The sequence below is a fragment of the Anguilla anguilla genome, chromosome 3 (assembly GCF_013347855.1).
Source record: "Anguilla anguilla isolate fAngAng1 chromosome 3, fAngAng1.pri, whole genome shotgun sequence".
Classification (NCBI taxonomy): Eukaryota; Metazoa; Chordata; class Actinopteri; order Anguilliformes; family Anguillidae; genus Anguilla; species Anguilla anguilla.
This window is the reverse complement of record NC_049203.1, coordinates 9,978,153-10,001,784: the sequence shown is the minus strand read 5'-3', so window position 1 is coordinate 10,001,784 and position 23,632 is coordinate 9,978,153. Positions and strand designations below refer to the sequence as shown.

Sequence of the window (23,632 nt, the reverse complement as noted above, 5' to 3'; positions counted from 1 at the left end):
TGGCCCACAACCCGTTGTTTTACAGAACAGTGGTCATTCCAAGCAAACGTTGCCCTCCCAGCTATGGGGAGGTAGACGGCATTTTTTTACGCATGCTCAACAGCTGGCTCACACACAGCGACTTCGCGGTTGTCAGTTCTTTCATTGATGTCAAACTGCCCACTGATCAAACTCTAAAGAACATTCCAAATAAAACTCTTAGGTCAACCGTCCAAAGTAGCCTAAACAAGTTACATATCTAATACGTGCTTGTTTTATATCCGTTTAATGTTGAACTTATTCTGAATTTAGTTGAAACAAAATCTAAATGGTTAATACAAAGTAGGCTGATTACAATGTAATGCGAGTACTTTTGAATGTTTTTTTTTTTGCCAGACTGTTCTTTTATCAGTTCAGAGTTTTATCCACAGTGATTTATGACTACACACTAGCCTAATTTGGGCAAATAAAGCCACTTGTAAAAGAACAGGCAATGGTTCTTATGCCAGGATGCCAGAATTCCATCGTGGTGAAACTTGATGGATAAAATTGGGGTGCAGCCGGTGCTCACGGAAGCAGGAGAAATGAATGTCAACCGCAGACAACCGCGTTACAATCTCTCCTAAATTGCCCGAATGCCACTGTGAGGAAAAGTTTTAACGTCTTTCCAGTTTGATAATTCAAGTATTATTGTAATTGTAAGATCCATTTGAATTCTGTATCACGTAGCCTAATCTGTAATTAGCCTAAATCAGTCGAAATATTTGCTAAAAGATAATTCAGTTTCTTGCTTTTTATGTCGGAGAATTTTAGGGCAATATTCTGATAAAAGTTGCGCAAATAAATATTAACATCTTACGTGTCCAGACATATTTGACTTTATTATTCAACGGTGTTATAAATAAGAATTGACAGCATGGATGGATACGAGTAGGCTATTATGCACCTGACAGAAAATTGGTGAATTCGTTGTTATAAATGTTTCCATGAAAACATAGGCTACTGAATTACCCTATTTGCTGCAATCTGTCCCTGCAGGATATCTCGTGTAATACATCTTACATAATAGTTTATCAAAAATTATCTCGACTTCAAATATCCATAATATGGATATGATATGATTTCATTATTTCGATGGAGTGACACATAGGCAATGCAGCGGTATAATATGTTGCAGGGCGCGCAAAATATTTATTTTAAAAGGAAGATTTAAAAATAGGACTCACGATGTCGCTGTTCACCATCGAGGGCAGGCTATATATGCACCTCCTCCCTCATTTTTTATTATTCATAACCAAACAGTCTGTTACCACACCAAACCCACATTCACACGCCATGCAGACTGTATGGGCCGTCTAACCTAACTCAAGCTTTCTGAAAACTGACGAGTTTGATTAGAATGGGAAAATTCACACATACCGAGAAAATGAATCATGGAGGCTTCTCGGTTGCCGGAGCGAGTTACTTTTGGTTTTTCTTTGTTTTAACCGTGCCAGCCTCGTTTGGAGATGTGAGCTATTCTATTCCAGAGGAGCTGAAACGCGGATCGGTTATTGGGAATATTGCAAATGATCTCGACGTGGATTTTAAAAGTCTGTTGGTTCGCAAGGCCCGTTTAAACGCAGAAGGGAGCAGCAAGCGCTATTGTGACATCAATCTGAATTCTGGCGATTTGATTGTGGCTGAGAGGATCGACAGAGAACAGCTTTGCGGCCAGAAGGCTGTGTGTAATCTAAAATACGAGCTAATGCTTGAAAGTCCATTCGATTTACACCGTGTTGTTCTGCAAATTATTGATGTAAATGACAACTCGCCTCGGTTTCCGAAGGATATGATCCGACTGGAAATAGGAGAATCTGTTGTTAAAGGCGCCCGCTTTCCTGTGAATGAGGCCCACGATGCGGATATAGGACAGAACGCGGTACAAAGCTACACACTACAAAGGAATGATCATTTTGTTCTAGCTGTACAGACGAATATAGATGGAGGAAAATACGGTGAGTTAGTTTTAGAAAAAGAATTGGATCGCGAAGAACAGCAAGAGGTTACATTATTACTTACAGCTTCTGACGGAGGGTCTCCTCAGAGATCCGGTACTGTAGTTATACACGTCACTGTCCTGGATGCTAATGATAACATTCCAGTGTTTACCCAAACCGTTTATAAAGTCAGTCTGCCTGAAAATTCTCCTTTAGGTACCGTAGTGGTTACAGTCACCGCCACTGATGCAGACGAGGGAGCCAATGGCGAAGTGACGTATGAATTCAGTCGCATTTCCGATGAGGCGAATCATTTATTTAGTCTTGATCGCAAAACTGGGGAAATTACAGTAACTGGACCCATTGATTTCGAAGAAGAGTCCAGTTATGAAATGCGCATTGAAGGGAAAGACGGTGCTGGACTCGCTTCGCAGTCCAAAGTAATTGTGGACATCACTGATGTGAATGACAATGCACCGGTTATCTTTGTTGCGTCACTGATAAAATCAGTGCCAGAGAGCGCGCCACCTGGCACAGAAGTTGGAATCATTAATGTTCAGGACATCGATTCTGAAGGTAATCATAAAGTTAGATGTTCTGTTCAAGGACATGTACCTTTTAAATTGATGCCTTCTGCCAAAAATTATTACTCAGTTATAACAACTGGTGAACTGGACCGGGAACTCCAGTCAGAATACAATATTTCACTTACTGCTTCAGACGAAGGCTCCCCACCCTTATCCTCCTTTAAAACACTGTACGTGTCCATCGCAGATGTGAATGACAATCCACCTACATTTAAAGAGCAGTCCTACAGCGCCTATGTGACCGAAAATAACAAACCAGGCACCTCTGTCATTTCTGTGAGGGCGAGAGACCCGGACTGGAGACAGAACGGCACAGTGTTATATTCTCTGTTGTCCAGTGAGGTCAATGGTGTTCCCGTGTCTTCATATTTATCCATTAACGGTGACACCGGTGTGATCCATGCTGCCAGGTCGTTTGATTATGAGCAGTTCAGGAGCTTCAAAGTCCAGGTCGTTGCCAGAGACAGCGGTTCCCCTCCCCTCAGCAGCAACGTGACTGTGAGTGTGTTCATAACAGATGAGAATGATAACTCTCCACAGATATTATATCCTATGCCTCTGGGAAACTCTATCATGACCGAGATGGTCCCAAAGGCTGTTCATGCGGGCTCCCTGGTTTCCAAGGTGATCGCTGTGGATGCAGACTCTGGACAGAACGCATGGCTGTCCTATCAGATCCTGAAATCTACTGATCCTGGACTTTTCACTATTGGTCTCCACAGCGGGGAGATCAGGGTGCTGCGGGACATTGCTGAATCTGATACTATGAAACAAAACCTTGTCGTATCAGTGAAAGATAATGGACAGCCGTCCCTGTCGACAACTTGCGCAGTATATTTACTGATATCGGATAACTTGGCAGAAGTTCCGGAGCTGAAGGACATGGCATATGCGGAAAACAATTCCAAACTAACTTCATATTTGATCATTGCGCTGGTCTCTGTTTCTACATTTTTCCTGATGTTCATTGTCCTCATTGTGGTCGTAAAGTTTTGCCGTAGAAGAAAGCCCAGGCTGTTGTTTGACAGCGCAGTAGCCATTCCCAGCGCATATTTCCCTCCCAACTACGCAGAGGTGGAGGGAGCAGGAACACTTCGCAGTTCTTACAATTATGACACTTACTTAACGACTGGGTCACGCACGAGCGACTTCAAGTTTGTTCGCTCGTTTAATGACGGCACACTACCTGCCGATCAAACGCTGAAGAGGAGCCCCCATGAAACTAGTGAACAGGGCGCAACGACAGAGGATGGGTCAAATTTCTCCACTCTGGTAAATAAAAAATATCTATATTGTTCTAAATGTCGTTATCCGAAATTGTTTCATTTATACGTTTGTTTAAACGGTTTTTCTCCAGATTGAACCAATTTGAACTTGCACATGCAGTAGGTAGGGTGTGAGACAATTGCTTTTTACGATACGAACATATTAACGTCGTGTTTGTGAGTTTATTAGTTAACCGTCTTAATTGAAAATTCAGGACCTTAAGGAAGTTTAATTATGGATGGAACGAAAGCGCAACACAATCAGCAGTTTACACTCACATATTTTCTAATCCACCTAGAAAATGAGGCACTGGGAGCACAGCCACGATGTAAAATATCTTCTGATTATACGTGCTATTTATTTTGATCACCCTCCCCTGAATAATGAGTAAAATACTTGACCTAGAGTTTACCATGCACTTGCCATGTGATTTAACAGGATTTAGAAATAGTTTGTGTTCATTCTTTTGAAGTCTTTTTAAAATGCTGTATTCCTATTACACTGTGACTGAGAATTTCATGAATATTTATCAGTTTGCCCTCCACTGGTGAGTTCTCTCTTCAAGTTCAGCACCATGCTTGTGGACAGCAGCAAAACACATTGTGTTGCCTTAACCTTCCTCCTTCCGAATTTTAGGCTCTTACTTTAAGCCATTTAATATCTCACTTAAGCCACCTGCTGTGGATGACTTCCTTACCCATGATACGTGCATAAATGCAGCCATGTTGCTGTGCACATTTGCATTGCTGTAGGGTGAGCTAACATGTTTTTTTGTGTTAGGGTGAACTAACACACACACACTAAAAAACACATACTGAATCTATGATCTATTTTAGAACAGTTCATAGCTGGTGTGTAAATTTAATCTGATTTGAAAAAATGAGCTTACCTTCTTGTTTCCTTTTTAAGGCGGTAGGTGTGTTTCAAAATGTTATTGTCTGTGTGCCTGTCTAGAAATTCTGCTTTACAAAAATCTGCAGATATATGAGCATTCCATTGGGAGGTTTTTGCTTATTTTCTTTGTGTTTGGGCAGTAAAAAGCATGATAACTGGCAATACGAACAACAACACTGTGACCTAAACTTAGGAACTGGCTATCTTTGGAATCTGAGAAGGTTGAGAACTGACAGAGGGGATATGTGTTTTTCTTACCATTTCTGTGTGCTGATAGAGAATTGGTTTGACAGGTACTTTGTCAGTCAGTGTGTACTACATGAGTGACATCATGCCTCAGTGATGTGTTCTTTCAGTAATTTCATTCTGAAATTCAATAATTTATGTTACTAAGCCCATCATTTAAAAGCTTATTTTGTTTATTTGTTATGAGTAGACCTGGGCAAAGTACCTATTTGACCGCATTGAACCCTTTCGATGGCAGTAAAATTCCTGCAGTTTACTGACATTTGAAAGTATCAGTATGATTTACAAAATCTATATATGATTTATGTGATTTTGATTATTTGTTTTGGTTAGTAACATGTTTTGCTGAAAAATGTCAAGCATTTACAGGAATACTTCATTTTGATTGACATCTGTTGACTGATGTAACAAAAGGTTAATGCAGTTTTGTAGATACTATTTTTGACTGTTTATGAGAATGTTTGAATCCTTCTACAGACAATTGAGAGCATTTTTCCTGGAGTAGATGCACAGTCTGAATAAGTCACCTCCTTCTGGGAGACTCTTGGCATTCCATTTGATCTATGGTGATGTGTCAAATGCAACTCGACATGCATTTGTTCTGAATGTCATGCATGTTCTGGATGAGAAAAGAAACAAACTACTTGTAGCTGGATGCTGTTGTACATTTAAAGCATATGCATTTTAGTGTTATACTCCCCAATTTCTATCAGCAGTTTTACCTCTCCAGTTAGTGATGTACCTCACAAACTTGTACAAGGGGCACCACAACTGAAGTCAATCTGGAGCATAAAGGCCAATGTACTTAAACTCCATAAAGGGCTCTTCACTCAATATCTAAAACAGACATACTACTGGGATATACTGAGGTATACTACTCAACCCGTTAAACCCAAGAAGTAATTTTGATTAACTGTAAAATCTACAAATTTCGTTCTTACAGTCATGGAAATAGATGCTGTTTTACCTCTTTCATGAGGATAACAATAGAGATGGATTTGGTGTATTCATGACAGTCCTCTTATATTCTACAGTGCTTTAATCCTGGAAAACAAACCCATAAGAAAAGTTTTTTTGGAGTTGGAGCCCAAAGCTGCAGCAAATTTGAAGCCCAGAATTTTGCAGCCAGTAGTAAAGGATTCAAGGAGGGGAGGTTCCTTCAAGAACAGGAGGCTATTTTATTTCATACTGCTTTGACTGAGAACAGTTTATCTTCAGATGCATCATGGGATGGAGCTACTCATCCCTCTCCAATCAGTTCACTGTGTTTTCATCTCTACCCAGAACAATATTCCTGCCATAGTTCTGTGCCTGCTTGCAGGCCACACGGTTGTGGCTGAAGATAGCAGTTCTTGATAATAAACATTGTGCTTGTTCATCAGGGTCTGGGCTGAATGGCTGGCTTTCTTCTCAGATTATGATAGCCTCACACCCAGATTATGTGTGGTTGGCATTTATGATAAACACCAAGGCTGCACCTATCCGAATATACCTCAGTGATTGTTGTCAAGGACCACCGTCCAGTTAGCAGTTGCTACAGGAAATACAGTCAATTGCTGTGAAGTCTTTGATTGCTCAAAGGTCAAAAGTGGTGACCAGGGTTTTTAATTTTTTTAAACTGTGTTTGATGATTAGCCTGGCTGCTACATCATCTCACTTGTTATCACTGTAGTTACATATCTGAAATTCTGTGGGAGAAACCAGTAGATGCTTGTACTGCTGCTACATCTGGAATCTGACAGGGCTTCCCAGTGTCTACTGTCCCAAGTGGTTCTGACTTGGCATTATCTTAAAATAAATACATAAATATATAAGCAAACAATGCATTTTTGAAAATAGCTTGGGTCTGTAAACTATTTTAGATACTTGATTGATGATTGTTATTCAAGAGTATAATCCACTGACAGTGATAAACCAGCCTGTCTTTTAAATTTATTGTTGTGCAGTTGAGGTTTTCTATTATTTTGAATTCTGGCATTTGGTTGAGTTATAAAGCATCACAAGCAAGTCTGCTTAATTCAGAGAACAATTAATTTGCTTTATATTCTTCAATTCACTTGTTTATGCATTATCTATTCATACCATGACGAGAAAAACATCTCTAAACAAAATGTACGCTGTAATTGTCAATTTAACAATGACAGTTTCTCTGATTGACAGCGAACCGGTTTGTGGACAAAAATATTTGTAGCATTGATATTAGTGCCATTTTGTTAACATTCTTGTTATTGTCAATATTTCAAGATTCAATTTAAAAACAAAAATATAATAAGCTTATTTTATAAAATATATAAACAGTTGCTTACTTTCTAAGCACTATTTTGAAAACATGTTTTACTCTTTCAAAATGCTGTATGATTGCATGGTGTAGTTTATTAAAATAACTCAGAGTGTCGCTATTCACCAGCTAGGGCACTTTGGACGCACCTCTCCACCCACTAATGTAGTATTCAAAGAGGGAGAAAGAGAGAAATCCAAGCGACATCACTCATTCACAATAACGATTGGATTGCGTGCGCAAGATCCTTCGTATATGTTCTTCAAAATCAAACACTGGATTACAGAACAAAAACCGTCGCTTTGGCGTAGACATGGAATACAAAGCCCCTCTCGTTTTCCTGCTTAAATGCTGTTGTGCTCTCGCCCTGCTTATAATGCCGCTAACGACCGGAGATATTAGCTTTTCTATTCCGGAGGAGATGAAACGCGGATCAGTCATTGGAAATATAGCAAAGGACATCGGCGTGGATGTTAAAAGTCTGGCTGTCCGACAAGCTCGTATCGACACTGAAAGGAGCCGCCGACGTTATTGCGACATTGATCTGAATTCTGGCAATTTGATTGTGTTTGAAAGGATTGACCGAGAAGCTCTTTGTGGTCAGAAGGTTTCGTGTGCTCTGAAATTTGAGCTCGTATTGGAGAATCCTCTAGAATTGCACAGTATATCGCTTCATATTCAAGACATTAATGACAACCTTCCACAATTTGCAAACGACGTAATAAAATTGGAAATCAGAGAATCGGCGGATAAAGGAGCTCGCTTTCCCTTGGATGAGGCCCACGACGCTGATATAGGACAGAACGCGGTTCAAAGCTACACGTTACAAAGGAATGATCATTTTGTTTTGGACGTTCAAACAAGCCCAGACGGAAGGAAATATGGCGAATTAGTGTTAGAAAAAGAGCTAGACCGTGAAGAACAACAGGAGATTACATTATTACTTACTGCCGCTGACGGTGGGACCCCGCAGAGATCTGGTACTGTAGTAGTATACGTCACTGTGCTTGATGCGAACGATAACAGACCTGTGTTTAGCCAGGCAGTTTATAAAGTCAGCCTGCCTGAAAATTCTGCTTTAGGTGCTGTAGTGGTAACAGTCAGCGCCACTGACGCTGACGAGGGAGCCAATGGTGATGTGACTTATGAATTTGGCCGTGTTCCGAATGAAGTGAAAAAAATGTTTTCCCTGGACCGTAAAACAGGACAGGTTACACTTAATGGTGATCTCGACTTCGAAGAGAATTTGAATTACGAAATGAGAATTCAGGCAAAAGATGGGTCAGGTTTAGCGTCGTATTCGACAGTCATTTTAGAAATCACTGATGTGAATGACAACGCTCCTGAGATAATTTTGAAATCTCTGAAGAATCCCATCCCAGAAAGCGCAGTACCTGGCACAGAGGTGGGCATCATTAATGTTCAGGATAAAGATTCAGGGGAAAATCGACAGGTCCGCTGTTCCATTCAGCAAAATGTTCCTTTCAGGTTAGTCCCCTCAATCAAAAATTATTACTCACTGGTAACTACAAGCGAACTAGACCGCGAACTAGTGTCTGATTACAACATAACAATTACAGCTAGAGATGAGGGCTCTCCACCACTGTCTTCTTCAAAAACTGTGCAGTTATCTGTGTCAGATGTGAATGACAATCCACCTACATTTGATGAGCAGTCGTACAGCGCCTATGTGACTGAAAATAACAAACCTGGCACCTCTGTCATTTCTGTGCGGGCAAAAGACCCGGACTGGAAACAGAACGGTACAGTTTTCTATTCCTTGTTGTCCGATGAGGTCAGTGCTGTTCCCGTGTCTTCGTTCTTGTCAATTAACGGAGACACTGGTGTGATCCATGCAGTGAGATCATTTGATTATGAGCAGTCCAGAAGCTTCAAAGTTCAGGTGGTTGCCAGAGACAACGGTTCCCCTCCACTCAGCAGCAACGTGACTGTGAGCGTGTTCATAACAGATGAGAATGATAACTCTCCACAGATATTATATCCTGCGCCTCTGGGAAACTCATTCATGACCGAGATGGTCCCCAAAGCTGCTCATGCAGGCTCCCTCGTTTCTAAGGTGATTGCTGTCGATGCAGACTCTGGACAAAATTCCTGGCTGTCCTATCAGATCCTGAAATCGACTGATCTGACACTTTTTACAATTGGTCTTCACAGCGGAGAGATCAGGACGCAGCGGGACATTTCTCTGTCTGATGATATGAAGCAAAACATTGTTGTATCAGTGAAAGATAACGGACAGCCATCTCTCTCGACAACCTGCACAGTATACCTCCTGATTTCGGATAACTTGGCAGATGTTCCAGAGCTGAAAGATATGTCGTATGACGAGAACAGTTCCAGATTAACTTCATATTTGATCATAGCGCTCGTCTCTGTGTCCACTTTCTTCCTGACGTTCATTATTCTTATAATTTCCGTGAAGTTTTGCCGTAGAAGAAACCCCAGACTGTTATTTGACGGCGCTGTGGCCATTCCCAGCGCATATTTCCCTCCCAATTACTCAGACGTTGACGGAACAGGAACACTTCGCAGTTCTTACAATTATGATGCCTACTTAACCGCTGGCTCGCGCACTAGCGACTTCAAGTTCGTCGGTTCTTCAAATGACGCCATACTGCCTACTGATCTAACTCTGAAGAGGAGTCAAAATGAAACTCTGAACGGAGAATCAAACCTCCACAGGACAGGAGTTAACGAGGTACCTGTGTAGCTTTTATGTTGTACATTTTATGTTGAACTCATTTAGCCATTTTAAATAACTTGGACTCATTAAAATATTAACAGTTTGCACCGAATATGTAGGCTTATTGCAATATAATATCAATGGTTCTGAGTGGTTTCTTTAACAAATTATTATTTGAACTATTCACAGCTTCATGCAAGATAATTTATGATTTCACGTCTGCCTAATTTTATCAAATTGAGCCACCTGTATCATGGCATCAGGGCAGGCATTGGCCTACGATGCAGTTATTTTTTTTCGTGGTGAAACTTCATGGATACAGTTCGAGTGTATCAGCCTTTGCGCACGGAGGCTGGAGAGCTCAGTGTACCAGGAAGATTGCCGCAGTACAAATAATAGACGCTCACGCAGCCGATTTTGGCGTCTGATCTAGAGGAATCGCCCTTCCTTTACCTGCCACTGAGAGGAAGAGATTAATCTAGTCTCCAGTTGAGAAAAGTGAAGTATTTTTGTCATTGTAACGTTGGCTACTCTACTTTACATTCTGAACCACACAGCTGAATCAGCAAGTGATTTCAGCAAACTGTTTAAAAATATAATGTATCTTCATGCTTTTGAAATGTGGCACAATATTATGGCTGTATTCCAAGAAAATACCTAATTACATTTCGCGTGTCCATACCTTTTAGCCTTTATTGGACAATAATGTTATAACTGAGGGTGATTTAAAACATATATTAATTAGAGTATGCTACAGATTATGCCTGGTAAGAAACTAATTCCGTCGTTATTGCAATGTTGTCATACAAACACAAGCTGCTGCCAATTAGGCTACAATGTCTGCATGAAAATGCTGCGTTGTATCTCTCTTGTAATACATCTTAAATACTAGGTTGTCGAAAAGTATTGCGTCTTCAAATACGTTGTATGCATATGATACGATAAATTCGTTCGGTTAAACAAATAAGCAAAAGTGAAATATGTTTAAGGCCACAGAATATTTATTTAAATATGCCAGTTTTCTAAAATAACTCACGGTGTCGCTGTTCACCATCAAGGGGAAACTAGAGAAGCACCTCCTCCTTCATTTTTTATTATTCAGATCAAATCACTCCGCTCCCACATCAAATCTATATTCGCACACCATACGGACTGCTTTGGCTGTCTAACCGAAATCATATTTCTTCAAGTTGATAAGTTTGAAATGGGAACGTTCACGCGGATCGACCTTAACATGGACCGTAGAGGCTTCTCTGTTACCGCAGCGAGTTGCTGTTGGTTTTTCTTTCTTTTAACCATGCCAGCTTCGTTTGGAGATGTGAGCTATTCTGTTCCGGAGGAGCTAAAACGCGGCTCCGTCATCGGAAGTATTGCAAATGATCTTGGGGTGGATTTTAAAAGTCTGTCGCTTCGCAAGGCTCGCTTACAGACTGAAGGAAGCAGCAAGCGCTATTGTGACATCAATCTGAATTCTGGCGATTTGATTGTGGCCGAGAGGATCGATAGAGAACAGCTTTGCGGCCAAAAGGCTGTGTGTAGTCTAAAATACGAGCTGGTGCTTGAAAGTCCGTTGGATTTACACCGTGTTGTTGTGCAAATTGAGGATATAAATGACAACTCGCCGAAGTTCGCGAAGGATATGATCAGACTGGAAATTCAAGAATCTGCTGATAAAGGCGCCCGCTTTCCAGTGAATGAGGCACACGATGCGGATATAGGACAGAACGCAGTTCAAAGCTACACACTTCAAAGGAATGATCATTTTGTTCTGGCCGTTCAGACGAATATAGATGGAGGAAAATACGCTGAATTAGTGTTAGAAAAAGAATTGGATCGCGAGGAACAGCAGGAGGTTTCATTGTTACTTACAGCTGCCGACGGAGGGACGCCTCAGAGGTCTGGGACCGTAGTTATTCACATCACTGTGCTGGATGCTAACGATAACATCCCCGTGTTTAACCAAGCCATTTATAAAGTCAGTCTTCCTGAAAATTCTCATTTAGGTGCTGTTGTGGTCACAGTCAGCGCCAGTGATGCAGACGAGGGAGCCAATGGCGAGGTGACATATGAATTCAGTCGCATTTCCGATGAGGCGAAGGATTTATTTAGTCTTGATCACAAAACTGGGGAAATTCGAGTAACGGGACCCATTGATTTCGAAGAAGAGTCTAGTTATGAACTGCGCATTGAAGGTAAAGACGGAGCTGGATTAGCTTCGCAGACCAAAGTAATTGTCGATATCACTGATGTGAACGACAATGCACCAGTGATATTTGTGACGTCATTGTCTAACTCAGTGCCTGAGAGCGCGCCACCTGGCACAGAGGTAGGCATCATTAATGTTCAGGACATTGATTCATACGATAATAGCCAAGTTCGGTGCTCCATTCAAGGACATGTACCTTTCAAATTGATGCCTTCTATCAAAAATTTTTATTCAGTTGTAACAACTGGTGTCCTGGACCGGGAACTCCAGTCAGAATACAATATTTCACTGGCTGCGTCAGACGAAGGCTCCCCACCCTTATCTTCCTTTAAAACACTGTATGTGTCCATCTCAGATGTGAATGACAATCCACCTACATTTGATGAGCGGTCGTACAGCGCCTATGTGACTGAAAATAACAAACCTGGCACCTCTGTCATTTCTGTGAGGGCGAGAGACCCAGATTGGAGACAGAACGGCACGATTTTATATTCTCTGTTGCCCAGTGAAGTCAGTGGTGTCCCTGTGTCTTCGTTTTTATCGATTAACGGAGACACCGGTGTCATCCATGCAGTGAGATCATTTGATTATGAGCAGTTCAGGAGTTTCAAAGTTCAGGTTGTTGCCAGAGACAACGGTTCCCCTCCACTCAGCAGTAATGTGACTGTGAGTGTGTTCATAACAGATGAGAATGATAACTCTCCACTGATACTATATCCTGCGCCTCTCGGGAACTCCATCATGACTGAGATGGTCCCTAAAGCTGCTCATGCAGGCTCTCTGGTTTCCAAGGTGATAGCTGTGGATGCAGACTCTGGACAGAACGCGTGGCTGTCCTATCAGATCATAAAATCTACTGATCCGGGACTTTTCACTATTGGTCTTCACAGCGGTGAGATCAAGGTGCAGCGGGACATTGCTGAATCGGATACTATGAAACAAAACCTTGTCATATCAGTGAAAGATAATGGACAGCCATCTCTCTCGACAACCTGCGCTGTGTATTTACTAATTTCAGATAATTTGGCAGAACTTCCGGAGCTGAAAGATATGTCACATGAGGAGAGCAGTTCTAAATTAACTTCCTATTTGATCATCGCTCTGGTCGCAGTTTCCACCTTCTTCCTGACATTTATTGTCCTCATTGTGGTCGTAAAGTTTTGCCGTAGAAGAAAGCCCAGGCTGTTGTTTGACAGCGCAGTGGCTATTCCCAGCGCATATTTCCCTCCCAACTACGCGGAGGTGGAGGGAGCAGGAACACTTCGCAGTTCTTACAATTATGACACTTACTTAACGACTGGGTCACGCACGAGCGACTTCAAGTTTGTTCGCTCGTTTAATGACGGCACACTCCCTGCTGATCAAACGCTGAAGAGGAGCCCCCATGAAACTAGTGAACAGGGCGCAACGACAGAGGATGGGTCAGAATTCTCCACTCTGGTAAATAAAAATATATATTGTTCTAAATGTCGTAATCCGAAATTATTTCATTTACAAGTTTGTTTAAACAGTTTTTCTCCAGATTTAACCAGTTTGAACTTGCACATGCAGTAGGTAGGGTGTAAGACAATTGCTTTTTACAAAATATAACTTTGAACATATTAACTTCGTATTTGTGAGTTGGAAATTCAGGAACGTAAGGAAGTTTAATCATGGATGGAATGAAAGCACAACACAATCAGCAGTTTACACTCACACATTTTCTAATCCACCTAGAAATTGAGACACTGGGAGAATAGCCAGGATGTAAAATATCTTCTGATTATACGTGCTATTAATTTTGATCACCCTCCCCTGAATAATGAGTAAAATACTTGACCTAGAGTTTGTGAGAACGTACCATGTGATTTAACTGGATTTAGAAATGGTTTCTGTTCATTCTGTTAAAGTCTTTTAAAAATGTTGCATTCCTATTAAACTGTGACTGAGAATTTGATGAATATTTATCAGTTTGCCCTCCACTGGAGACTTTTCTCTTCAAGTTCAGCACCATGCTGGTGGACAGCAACAAACTCATTGTGATGCCTTAACCTTCCTCCTTCTGAATTTTAGGCTCTTAATGTAGGCCTTTTAATCTCTCACTTAGGCCACCTGCTGTGGATGACTTCCTTACCCATGATATGCAAAAAAGCAGCCGTGTTGCTGTGCACATTTGCTACTAACACACACAGAGACACAAAAACACACACATACTGAATATCTATGGAACTCTACTTCAGAACACTTTACGGTTTATCCGTAAATTTAATCTGAATTGAAAAACGAGTTTGCCTTCTCGTTTCCTTTTTAAGGCTGCAGGTGTGTTTCAAAATGTTATTGTCTGTGTGTCTGTCTAGAAATTCTGCTTTACATAAATCTGCAGATATATGAGCATTCCATTGGGAGGTTTTTGCTTATTTTCTTTGTGTTTGGGCAGTAAAAAGCATGATAACTGAAGGCAGTACTAGCAAAAACACTGTGGCCTAAACTTAGGAACTGGCTATCATTGGAGGCTGAGAAGGTTGAGAACTGACAGAGGGGAGTTGTGTTTTCCTCACCATTTCTGTGTGCTGATAGAGAATTGGTTTGACAGGTACTTTGTCAGTCAGTGTGTAATACATGAGTGACATCATGCCTCAGTGATGTGTTCTTTCAGTAATTTCATTCTGAAATTCAATAATTTATGTTACTAAGCCCATCATTTAAAAGCTTATTTTGTTTATTTGTGATGCGTAGACCTGGGTAAAGTACTTATTTGACAGCATTGAACCCTTTAGATGCCAGTAAAATTCCTGCAGTTTACTGACATTTTAATGTTTCTGTATGATGGACAAAATCTGTATGTGATTTTTGTGATTATGATTGTTTGTTTTGGTTAGTAACATGTTTTGCTGAAAACGTTCAAGCATATGCTGGAATGCTTCATTTTCATTGACATCTGTTCACTAATGTAACCAAAGGTTAATGCAGTTCTGTAGATAATCTTTTTGGCTGTTGATGAGAATGTTTGAATCCATCTGCAAAAACTTAAGAGCATTTTTCTACAGTAGATACACATTCTGAATGAGTAACTTCCTTCCAGGAGGCTCTTTGACATACCATTTGATCTGTGGTGATGTGTCAAATGCAACTCCACATGAATTTGTTCTAAATGTCATGCATGTTCTGGACGAGAAAAGAAACAAACTACTTGTAGCTGGATGCAGTTGTACTTTTAAAGCATGTGCATTTTAGTGTTATACCCCCCAGTTTGTATCAGCAGTTTAGCCTCTCTAGTCAGTGATGTGCCTCCCAAACTTGTACAAGGAGCACTGCAGCTTAAGTCACTCTAGAGCAATGTACTTAAACTCCATAAAGGGCTCTTCACTCATTATCTAAAATAGGCATACTTCTGTGATATACTGAGGTATACTACTCATCTAATTTAACTCAAGATGTAATTTTGATTAACTGTATAATCCAGGAATTGAATTATTAGTCATGGAAATAGATGCTGGTTTTCCTCTTTCATGAGGAAAACAATAGAGATGGATGTGGTGTATTCATGACAGTCCTCTTATATTCTACAGTGCTTTAATCCTGGAAAACAAACCCATAAGAAAAGTTTTATTTTAGGTCAGAGCGTAAAGCTGCAGAAAATTTGAAGGCCAGAATTTTGCAGCCATTAGTAAAGGATTCAAGGAGGGGAGGTTGCTTCAAAAACAGGAGGCTATTTTATTTCATACTGCTTTGACTGAGAGCAGTTGGATTATCTCCAGATGCATCATGGGATGGAGTCAGTTTATCTCCTGATGCATCATGGGATGGAGCTTCTGATCCCTCTCTGCCGCTCCAGTCAGTGCACTGTGTTTTAATCTCCAGCCAGAACAATGTTCCTGCCATAGTTCTGTACCTGGTTGCAGGCCACACAGTTGCTTGTGGCTGACGATGGTGGTTCTCGATAATGAACATAGTGCTAGTACATAAGGGTCTGGGCTGAATGGCTGGCATTTTTCTCGGTTTGTAATAGCCTCACACCCAGGTTAGGTGTGGTTGGCATTTATGATGGATACCAAGGCTGCACCTATCCAAATATACCTTAGTGATTGTTGTCAAGGACCACAGTCCAATTAGCAGTTGCTACAGTAAATACAGTCAATTGCTGTGAACTGTCTTTTCATGAAGTCTTTGCTTACTCACAGGTCAAAAATGGTGAGAAGGTTTTTTAAAACTGTTTGCTGATTAACCTGGCTGTTGCATCATCTCACTTGTTATTGCTGTAGTTACATATCTGAAATTCTGTAGGTGAAACCAGTAGATCCTTCTACTGCTGCTACATCTGGAATCTGACAGAGCTTCCCAGTGTCTACTGTCCCAAGTGGTTCCGAATTGGCATTTTCTTAACATAAATACGTAAATAAATAAATAAATAAACAAACAATACATTTTTGAAAATAGCATGGGTCTGTTAAATATTTTAGATACCTGCGTGTGAGCATAATTAATATTATCAGTGAGTAGGATAGCTTTTCTTTGATGGTTATTCAAGAGTATTATCCACTGGCAATGATAAACCAGCTTGTCTTTCAAATGTTATGCTGTGCAGCTGTTGAGGTTTATTATTATTTTGAATTTTGTTATTTGTTTGAGTTATAAAGCATCACAAGCAGGTCTGCTTAATTCAGATAGAACAGTTAATTTGCTTTATATTATTCCATTTATATGTTTATTCATTATCTGTTTATACCATAAGGAGAAAAACATCTCTGAACAAAATGTACGCTGTAATTGTCAATTTAACAATGACAGTTTCACTGATTGACAGCGAACCGGCTTGTGGACAAAAATATTTGTAGCATCGATATTAGTACCATTTTGTCCACATTCTCGCTATTATTAATATTTTTTGCAATCACTAGACTTCAAGATTTAATTTAAACACAAAAATAGAATAAGCTAATAGTTGCTTACTTTCTAAGCACTATTTTGAAAACATGTTTTACTCTTTCAAAATGCTGTATGATTGCATGGTGTAGTTTAATAAAATAACTCAGAGTGTCGCTATTCACCAGCTAGGGCACTTTGGGCGCACCTCTCCACCCACTAATGTAGTATTCAAAGAGGTAGAAAGCGAATACTAGCGACATCACTCATTCACAGTAACGTTTGGATTGCGTGCGCAAGATCATTCGGATCCTTCGTACATGTTCTTCAAAATCAAACACTGGATTACAGAACAAAAACCGTCGCTTTGGCGTAGACATGGAATACAAAGCCCCTCTCGTTTCCCTGCTTAAATGCTGTTGTGCTATCGCCCTGCTTATAATGCCGCTAACGACCGGAGATATTAGCTTCTCTATTCCGGAGGAGATGAAACGCGGATCAGTCATTGGAAATATAGCGAAAGACATCGGCGTGGATGTTAAAAGTCTGGCTGTCCGACAAGCTCGTATCGACACTGAAAGGAGCCGCCGACGTTATTGTGACATTGATCTGAATTCTGGCAATTTGATTGTGTTTGAAAGGATTGACCGAGAAGCTCTTTGTGGCCAGAAGGTTTCGTGTGCTCTGAAATTTGAGCTCGTATTGGAGAATCCTCTTGAATTGCACGGTATATCGCTTCATATTCAAGACATTAATGACAACCTGCCACAATTTGCAAATGACCTTATAAAACTAGAAATCGGAGAGTCGACATTTAAAGGGGCTCGTTTTCCCTTAGACGAGGCCCACGACGCTGATATAGGACAGAACGCGGTGCAAAGCTACACGTTACAAAGGAATGATCATTTTGTTTTGGACGTACAAACAAGCCCAGACGGAAGGAAATATGGAGAATTGGTCTTAGAAAAAGAGCTAGACCGTGAAGAACAACAGGAGATTACATTATTACTTACTGCGGCTGACGGTGGGTCCCCGCAGAGATCTGGTACTGTAGTTATACACGTCACTGTGCTGGATGCGAACGATAATAGACCTGTGTTTAGCCAGGCAGTTTATAAAGTCAGCCTGCCTGAAAATTCTGCTTTAGGTGCTGTAGTGGTAACAGTCAGTGCCACTGACGCAGACGAGGGAGCCAATGGTGATGTGACTTATGAATTCGGTCGTGTTCCGAATGAAGTTAAAAAAATGTTTTCCCTGGATCGTAAAACCGGACAGGTTACACTCAGTGGTGATCTCGATTTCGAAGAGAATATGAATTACGAAATGAGAATTCAGGCAAAAGATGGGTCAGGTTTAGCGTCGTATTCGACAGTCATTTTGGAAATCACTGATGTGAATGACAACGCTCCTGAGATAATTTTGAAATCTCTGAAGAATCCCATCTCAGAAAGCGCAATAACTGGCACAGAGGTGGGCATAATTAATGTTCAGGATAAAGATTCAGGAGAAAATCGACAGGTCCGCTGTTCCATTCAACAAAATGTTCCTTTCAAGTTAGTCCCCTCAATCAAAAATTATTACTCACTGGTAACTGCAAGCGAACTAGACCGCGAACTAGTGTCTGATTACAACATAACAATTACAGCTAGAGATGAGGGCTCTCCACCACTGTCTTCTTCAAAGACTGTGCAGTTATCTGTGTCAGATGTGAATGACAATCCACCTACATTTGATGAGCAGTCATATAGCGCCCATGTGACTGAAAATAACAAACCTGGTACCTCTGTAATTTCTGTGAGGGCAAAAGACCCGGACTGGAGACAGAACGGTACAGTTTTCTATTCCTTGTTGTCCGATGAGGTCAGTGGTGTTCCCGTGTCTTCGTTCTTATCGATTAACGGAGACACCGGTGTGATCCATGCAGTGAGATCATTCGATTATGAGCAGTCCAGAAGCTTCAAAGTGCTGGTGGTTGCCAGAGACAACGGTTCCCCTCCACTCAGCAGCAACGTGACTGTGAGCGTGTTCATAGCAGATGAGAATGATAACTCTCCACAGATATTATATCCTGCGCCTCTGGGAAACTCATTCATGACCGAGATGGTCCCCAAAGCTGCTCATGCAGGTTCCCTCGTTTCCAAGGTGATCGCTGTGGATGCAGACTCTGGACAAAATTCCTGGCTGTCCTATCAGATCCTGAAATCGACTGATCTGACACTTTTTACAATTGGTCTTCACAGCGGAGAGATCAGGACGCAGCGAGACATTTCTCTGTCTGATGATATGAAGCAAAACATTGTTGTATCAGTGAAAGATAACGGACAGCCATCTCTCTCGACAACCTGCACAGTATACCTCCTGATTTCGGATAACTTGGCAGATGTTCCAGAGCTGAAAGATATGTCGTATGACGAGAACAGTTCCAGATTAACTTCATATTTGATTATAGCGCTCGTCTCTGTGTCCACCTTCTTTCTGACGTTCATCATTCTTATTATTTCCGTGAGGTTTTGCCGTAGAAGAAACCCCAGACTGTTATTTGACGGCGCTGTGGCCATTCCCAGCGCATATTTCCCTCCCAACTACTCAGACGTTGACGGGACAGGAACACTTCGCAGTTCGTACAATTATGACGCCTACTTAACAGCAGGCTCGCGCACCAGCGACTTCAAGTTCGTCGGTTCTTCCAATGACGCCATATTACCTACTGGTCTAACTCTGAAGAGGAGTCAAAATGAAACTCCGAACGGAGAATCAACCCTCCACAGGACAGACGTTAACGAGGTACCTGTGTAGGTTTTATGTTGTACATTTTATGTTGAACTTATGTCATTTTAAATCACTTAGTAGTTTCTTTGAAATATAAAGTTATCGCCGAATATGTAGGCTAACTGCAATATAATATAAATGGTTTTGGGTGTTTTCCTGTTACAAATGATTATTTTACATATTCACAGATTCATCCAAGAAAATGTATGACTACACATCTGCCTAATTTTAGCCAATTAAGCCACCTGTATCAGGGTATCAGGGCAGGCATTGACCTCCGATGCAATTATTTTTTTCCTGGTGAAACTTCATGGATACAGTTCGAGTGTAGCAGCCTTTGCGCACGGAGGCTGGAGAGCTCAATGTACCAGGAAGATTGCCGCAGTACAAAAAATTCGACGCTCACGCAGCCGAGTTTGGCGTCTGATTTCGATGAATCGCCCTTCCTTTACCTGTCAGTGAGAGGAAGAGATTAAACTTTGTCTCCAGTTTAGACAAGTCAAGTATTTTTGTCGTTGTAACGTTGGCTACTCTACATCCTGAACCACACAGCTGAATCAACATGTGATTTCAGCAAACTGTTCAAAAATATAATGCATCTTCATGCTTTTGTAATGTGGCACAATATTATGGCTGTATTCCAACAAAATACCTAATTACATTTCACGTGTCCATACCTTTTAGGCTTTATTGGACAACAATGTTAAAACTGAGGATGATTTAAAACATAGATTGATTAGAATATGCTACAGTTTAGGCCCTATAGGAAATTAATATCGTCGTTATTGCAATGTTGTCATACAAACGCAGGCTGCTGCCAATTATGCTGCAATGTCTGTGTGAAAATGCTGCGTTGGATCGCTCTTGTAATACATCTTAAATGCTAGGTTGTCGATAAGTATCGCGTCTTCAAATACATTGTATGCATATGATACGACAAATTAGATCGGTTAAAACATATACAACAGTGAAATGTTTAAGGGCGCAGAAAATATTTATTTAAATATGCCAGTTTTCTAAAATAACTCACGATGTCGCTGTTCGCCATCAAGGGAAAACTAGAGACGCACCTCCTCCTTCATTTTTTATTATTCAGATGCAATCACTCCGCTCCCACGTCACACCAAACACACCATACGGACTGCTTTGGCTATATAACCGAAATCATATTTCTCCAAGTTGATTAGTTTGAAATGGGAACGTTCTTACGGATCGACCTTAACATGGACCGTAGAGGCTTCTCTGTTACCGGAGCGAGTTGCTGTTGGTTTTTCTTTCTTTTAACCATGCCAGCTTCGTTTGGAGATGTGACCTATTCTGTTCCGGAGGAGCTAAAACGCGGCTCCGTCATTGGGAATATTGCAAATGATCTTGGGGTGGATTTTAAAAGTCTGTCGCTTCGCAAGGCTCGCTTACAGACTGAAGGAAGCAGCAAGCGCTATTGTGACATCAGTCTGAATTCTGGCGATCTGATTGTGGCTGAGAGGATCGATAGAGAACAGCTTTGCGGCCAAAAGACTGTCTGCATTTTAAAATACGAGCTTGTGCTTGAAAATCCGTTGGATTTACACCGTGTTGTTCTGAAAATTGAGGATATAAATGACAACTCGCCGCAATTCTCGAAGGATGTGATTCGACTGGAAATTCGAGAATCTGCAGTTAAAGGCGCCCGCTTTCCAGTGAATGAGGCACACGATGCGGATATAGGACAGAACGCGGTACAAAGCTACACCCTTCAAAGGAATGATCATTTTCTTCTGGCCGTTCAGACGAATATAGACGGAGGAAAATACGCAGAATTAGTTTTAGAAAAAGAATTAGATCGCGAAGAACAGCAGGAGGTTTCATTGTTACTTACAGCTGCCGACGGAGGGACGCCTCAGAGATCTGGGACCGTAGTTATTCACATCACTGTGCTGGATGCTAACGATAACATCCCCGTGTTTACCCAAGCCATTTATAAAGTCAGTCTGCCTGAAAATTCTCCTTTAGGTACCGTAGTGGTTACAGTCACCGCCAGTGATGCAGACGAGGGAGCCAATGGCGAAGTGACGTATGAATTCAGTCGCATTTCCGACGAGGCGAATGGTATATTTAGCCTTGATCACAAAACTGGGGAAATTCGAGTAACGGGACTCATTGATTTCGAAGAAGAGTCTAGTTATGAACTGCGCATTGAAGGGAAAGACGGAGCTGGATTAGCTTCGCAGACCAAAGTAATTGTCGATATCACTGATGTGAACGACAATGCACCAGTGATATTTGTGACGTCATTGTCTAACTCAGTGCTTGAGAGCGCGCCACCTGGCACAGAGGTAGGCATCATTAATGTTCAGGACATCGATTCAGACCATAATAGTCAAGTTCGGTGCTCCATTCAAGGACATGTACCTTTCAAATTGATACCTTCTATCAAAAACTTTTATTCAGTTGTAACAACTGGTGTCCTGGACCGGGAATTCCAGTCAGAATACAATATTTCACTGACAGCTTCAGACGAAGGCTCCCCACCCTTATCTTCCTTTAAAACACTGTATGTTTCCATCTCAGATGTGAATGACAATCCACCTACATTTGATGAGCAGTCGTACAGCGCCTATGTGTCTGAATACAACAAACCTGGCACCTCTGTCATTTCTGTGAGAGCGAGAGACCCAGACTGGAGACAGAACGGCACAATTTTATATTCTCTGTTGCCCAGTGAAGTCAGTGGTGTCCCTGTGTCTTCGTTTTTATCGATTAACGGAGACACCGGTGTCATCCATGCAGTGAGATCATTTGATTATGAGCAGTTCAGAAGCTTCAAAGTTCAGGTGGTTGCCAGAGACAACGGTTCCCCTCCACTCAGCAGCAACGTGACTGTGAGTGTGTTTATAACAGATGAGAATGATAACTCTCCACTGATATTATATCCTGCGCCTCTGGGGAACTCCTTCATGACCGAGATGGTCCCCAAAGCTGCTCATGCAGGCTCTCTGGTTTCCAAGGTGATCGCAGTGGATGCTGACTCTGGACAGAACGCGTGGCTGTCCTATCAGATCATAAAATCTACTGATCCTGGACTTTTCACTATAGGTCTTCACAGCGGTGAGATCAGGTCGCAGCGGGACATTGCTGAATCTGATACTATGAAACAGAACCTTGTCATATCAGTGAAAGATAATGGACAGCCGTCTCTCTCGACAACCTGCGCTGTGTATTTACTAATTTCAGATAATTTGGCAGAACTTCCGGAGCTGAAAGATATGTCACATGAGGAGAACAGTTCCAAATTAACTTCCTATTTGATCATTGCTCTGGTCGCAGTTTCCACCTTCTTCCTGACGTTCATTGTTCTCATTGTGGTCGTAAAGTTTTGCCGTAGAAGAAAGCCCAGGCTGTTGTTTGACAGCGCAGTAGCCATTCCCAGCGCATATTTCCCCCCCAACTACGCGGAGGTAGAGGGAGCAGGAACACTTCGCAGTTCCTACAATTATGACACTTACTTAACGACTGGGTCACGCACGAGCGACTTCAAGTTTGTTCGCTCGTTTAATGACGGCACTCTGCCTGCTGATCGAACGCTGAAAAGGAGCCCCCATGAAACTAGTGAACAGGGCGCAACGACAGAGGATGGGTCAAAATTCTCCACTCTGGTAAAAACTAATTTTGTTTTATATTTACAAATTTGTTTAAAATGTTTCTCCAAAGTTTAACCACATTCAACTTGAACAAATGGGAGGAATTCAAGCCATTTGCTTTTTACAAATGTCACGTGTTTTCATTGGAAGTTCAAGATATCAGATCTGTTTCTGATAGCCTAATCTCATAGTTCTGGAAAGTGCGTACCATAAACACGAACATCTCTTTTTCTAAGTTTTTAATGGCAAATAATATTTAGCT

General features: G+C 41.3%; 1 protein-coding gene and 1 long non-coding RNA gene across 23 annotated transcripts in view; one reads left to right on the top strand and one right to left on the bottom strand.

The window, feature by feature from the left end:
* The window catches only part of LOC118223414, a 73,081-nt gene extending 51,377 nt beyond the window's left edge, over positions 1-21,704 (bottom strand). The window contains exon 1 of one of the 3 annotated variants that reach the window (XR_004764435.1): positions 21,609-21,704. This is a non-coding gene — a long non-coding RNA (uncharacterized LOC118223414). Of the gene's footprint in view, positions 1-11,802; positions 11,914-17,994; positions 18,080-21,608 lie in introns of those variants that run through there. The other 2 variants (XR_004764434.1, XR_004764436.1) reach the window with 2 other exon arrangements.
* The window catches only part of LOC118223390 (protocadherin gamma-C5-like), a 247,865-nt gene that overhangs the window by 43,458 nt on the left and 180,775 nt on the right, over positions 1-23,632 (top strand). The window contains exon 1 of one of the 20 annotated variants that reach the window (XM_035409842.1): positions 1,284-3,817. The exons of 15 other annotated variants lie outside the window; for them this stretch is intronic. In XM_035409842.1, coding sequence (XP_035265733.1) covers positions 1,379-3,817 — 2,439 coding nt within the window. In that variant the 5' untranslated portion in view covers positions 1,284-1,378. Of the gene's footprint in view, positions 1-1,283; positions 3,818-7,468; positions 9,949-10,962; positions 13,580-17,127; positions 19,766-20,901; positions 23,386-23,632 lie in introns of those variants that run through there. 4 more of the 20 variants (XM_035409862.1, XM_035409840.1, XM_035409861.1 and 1 more) reach the window with 4 other exon arrangements.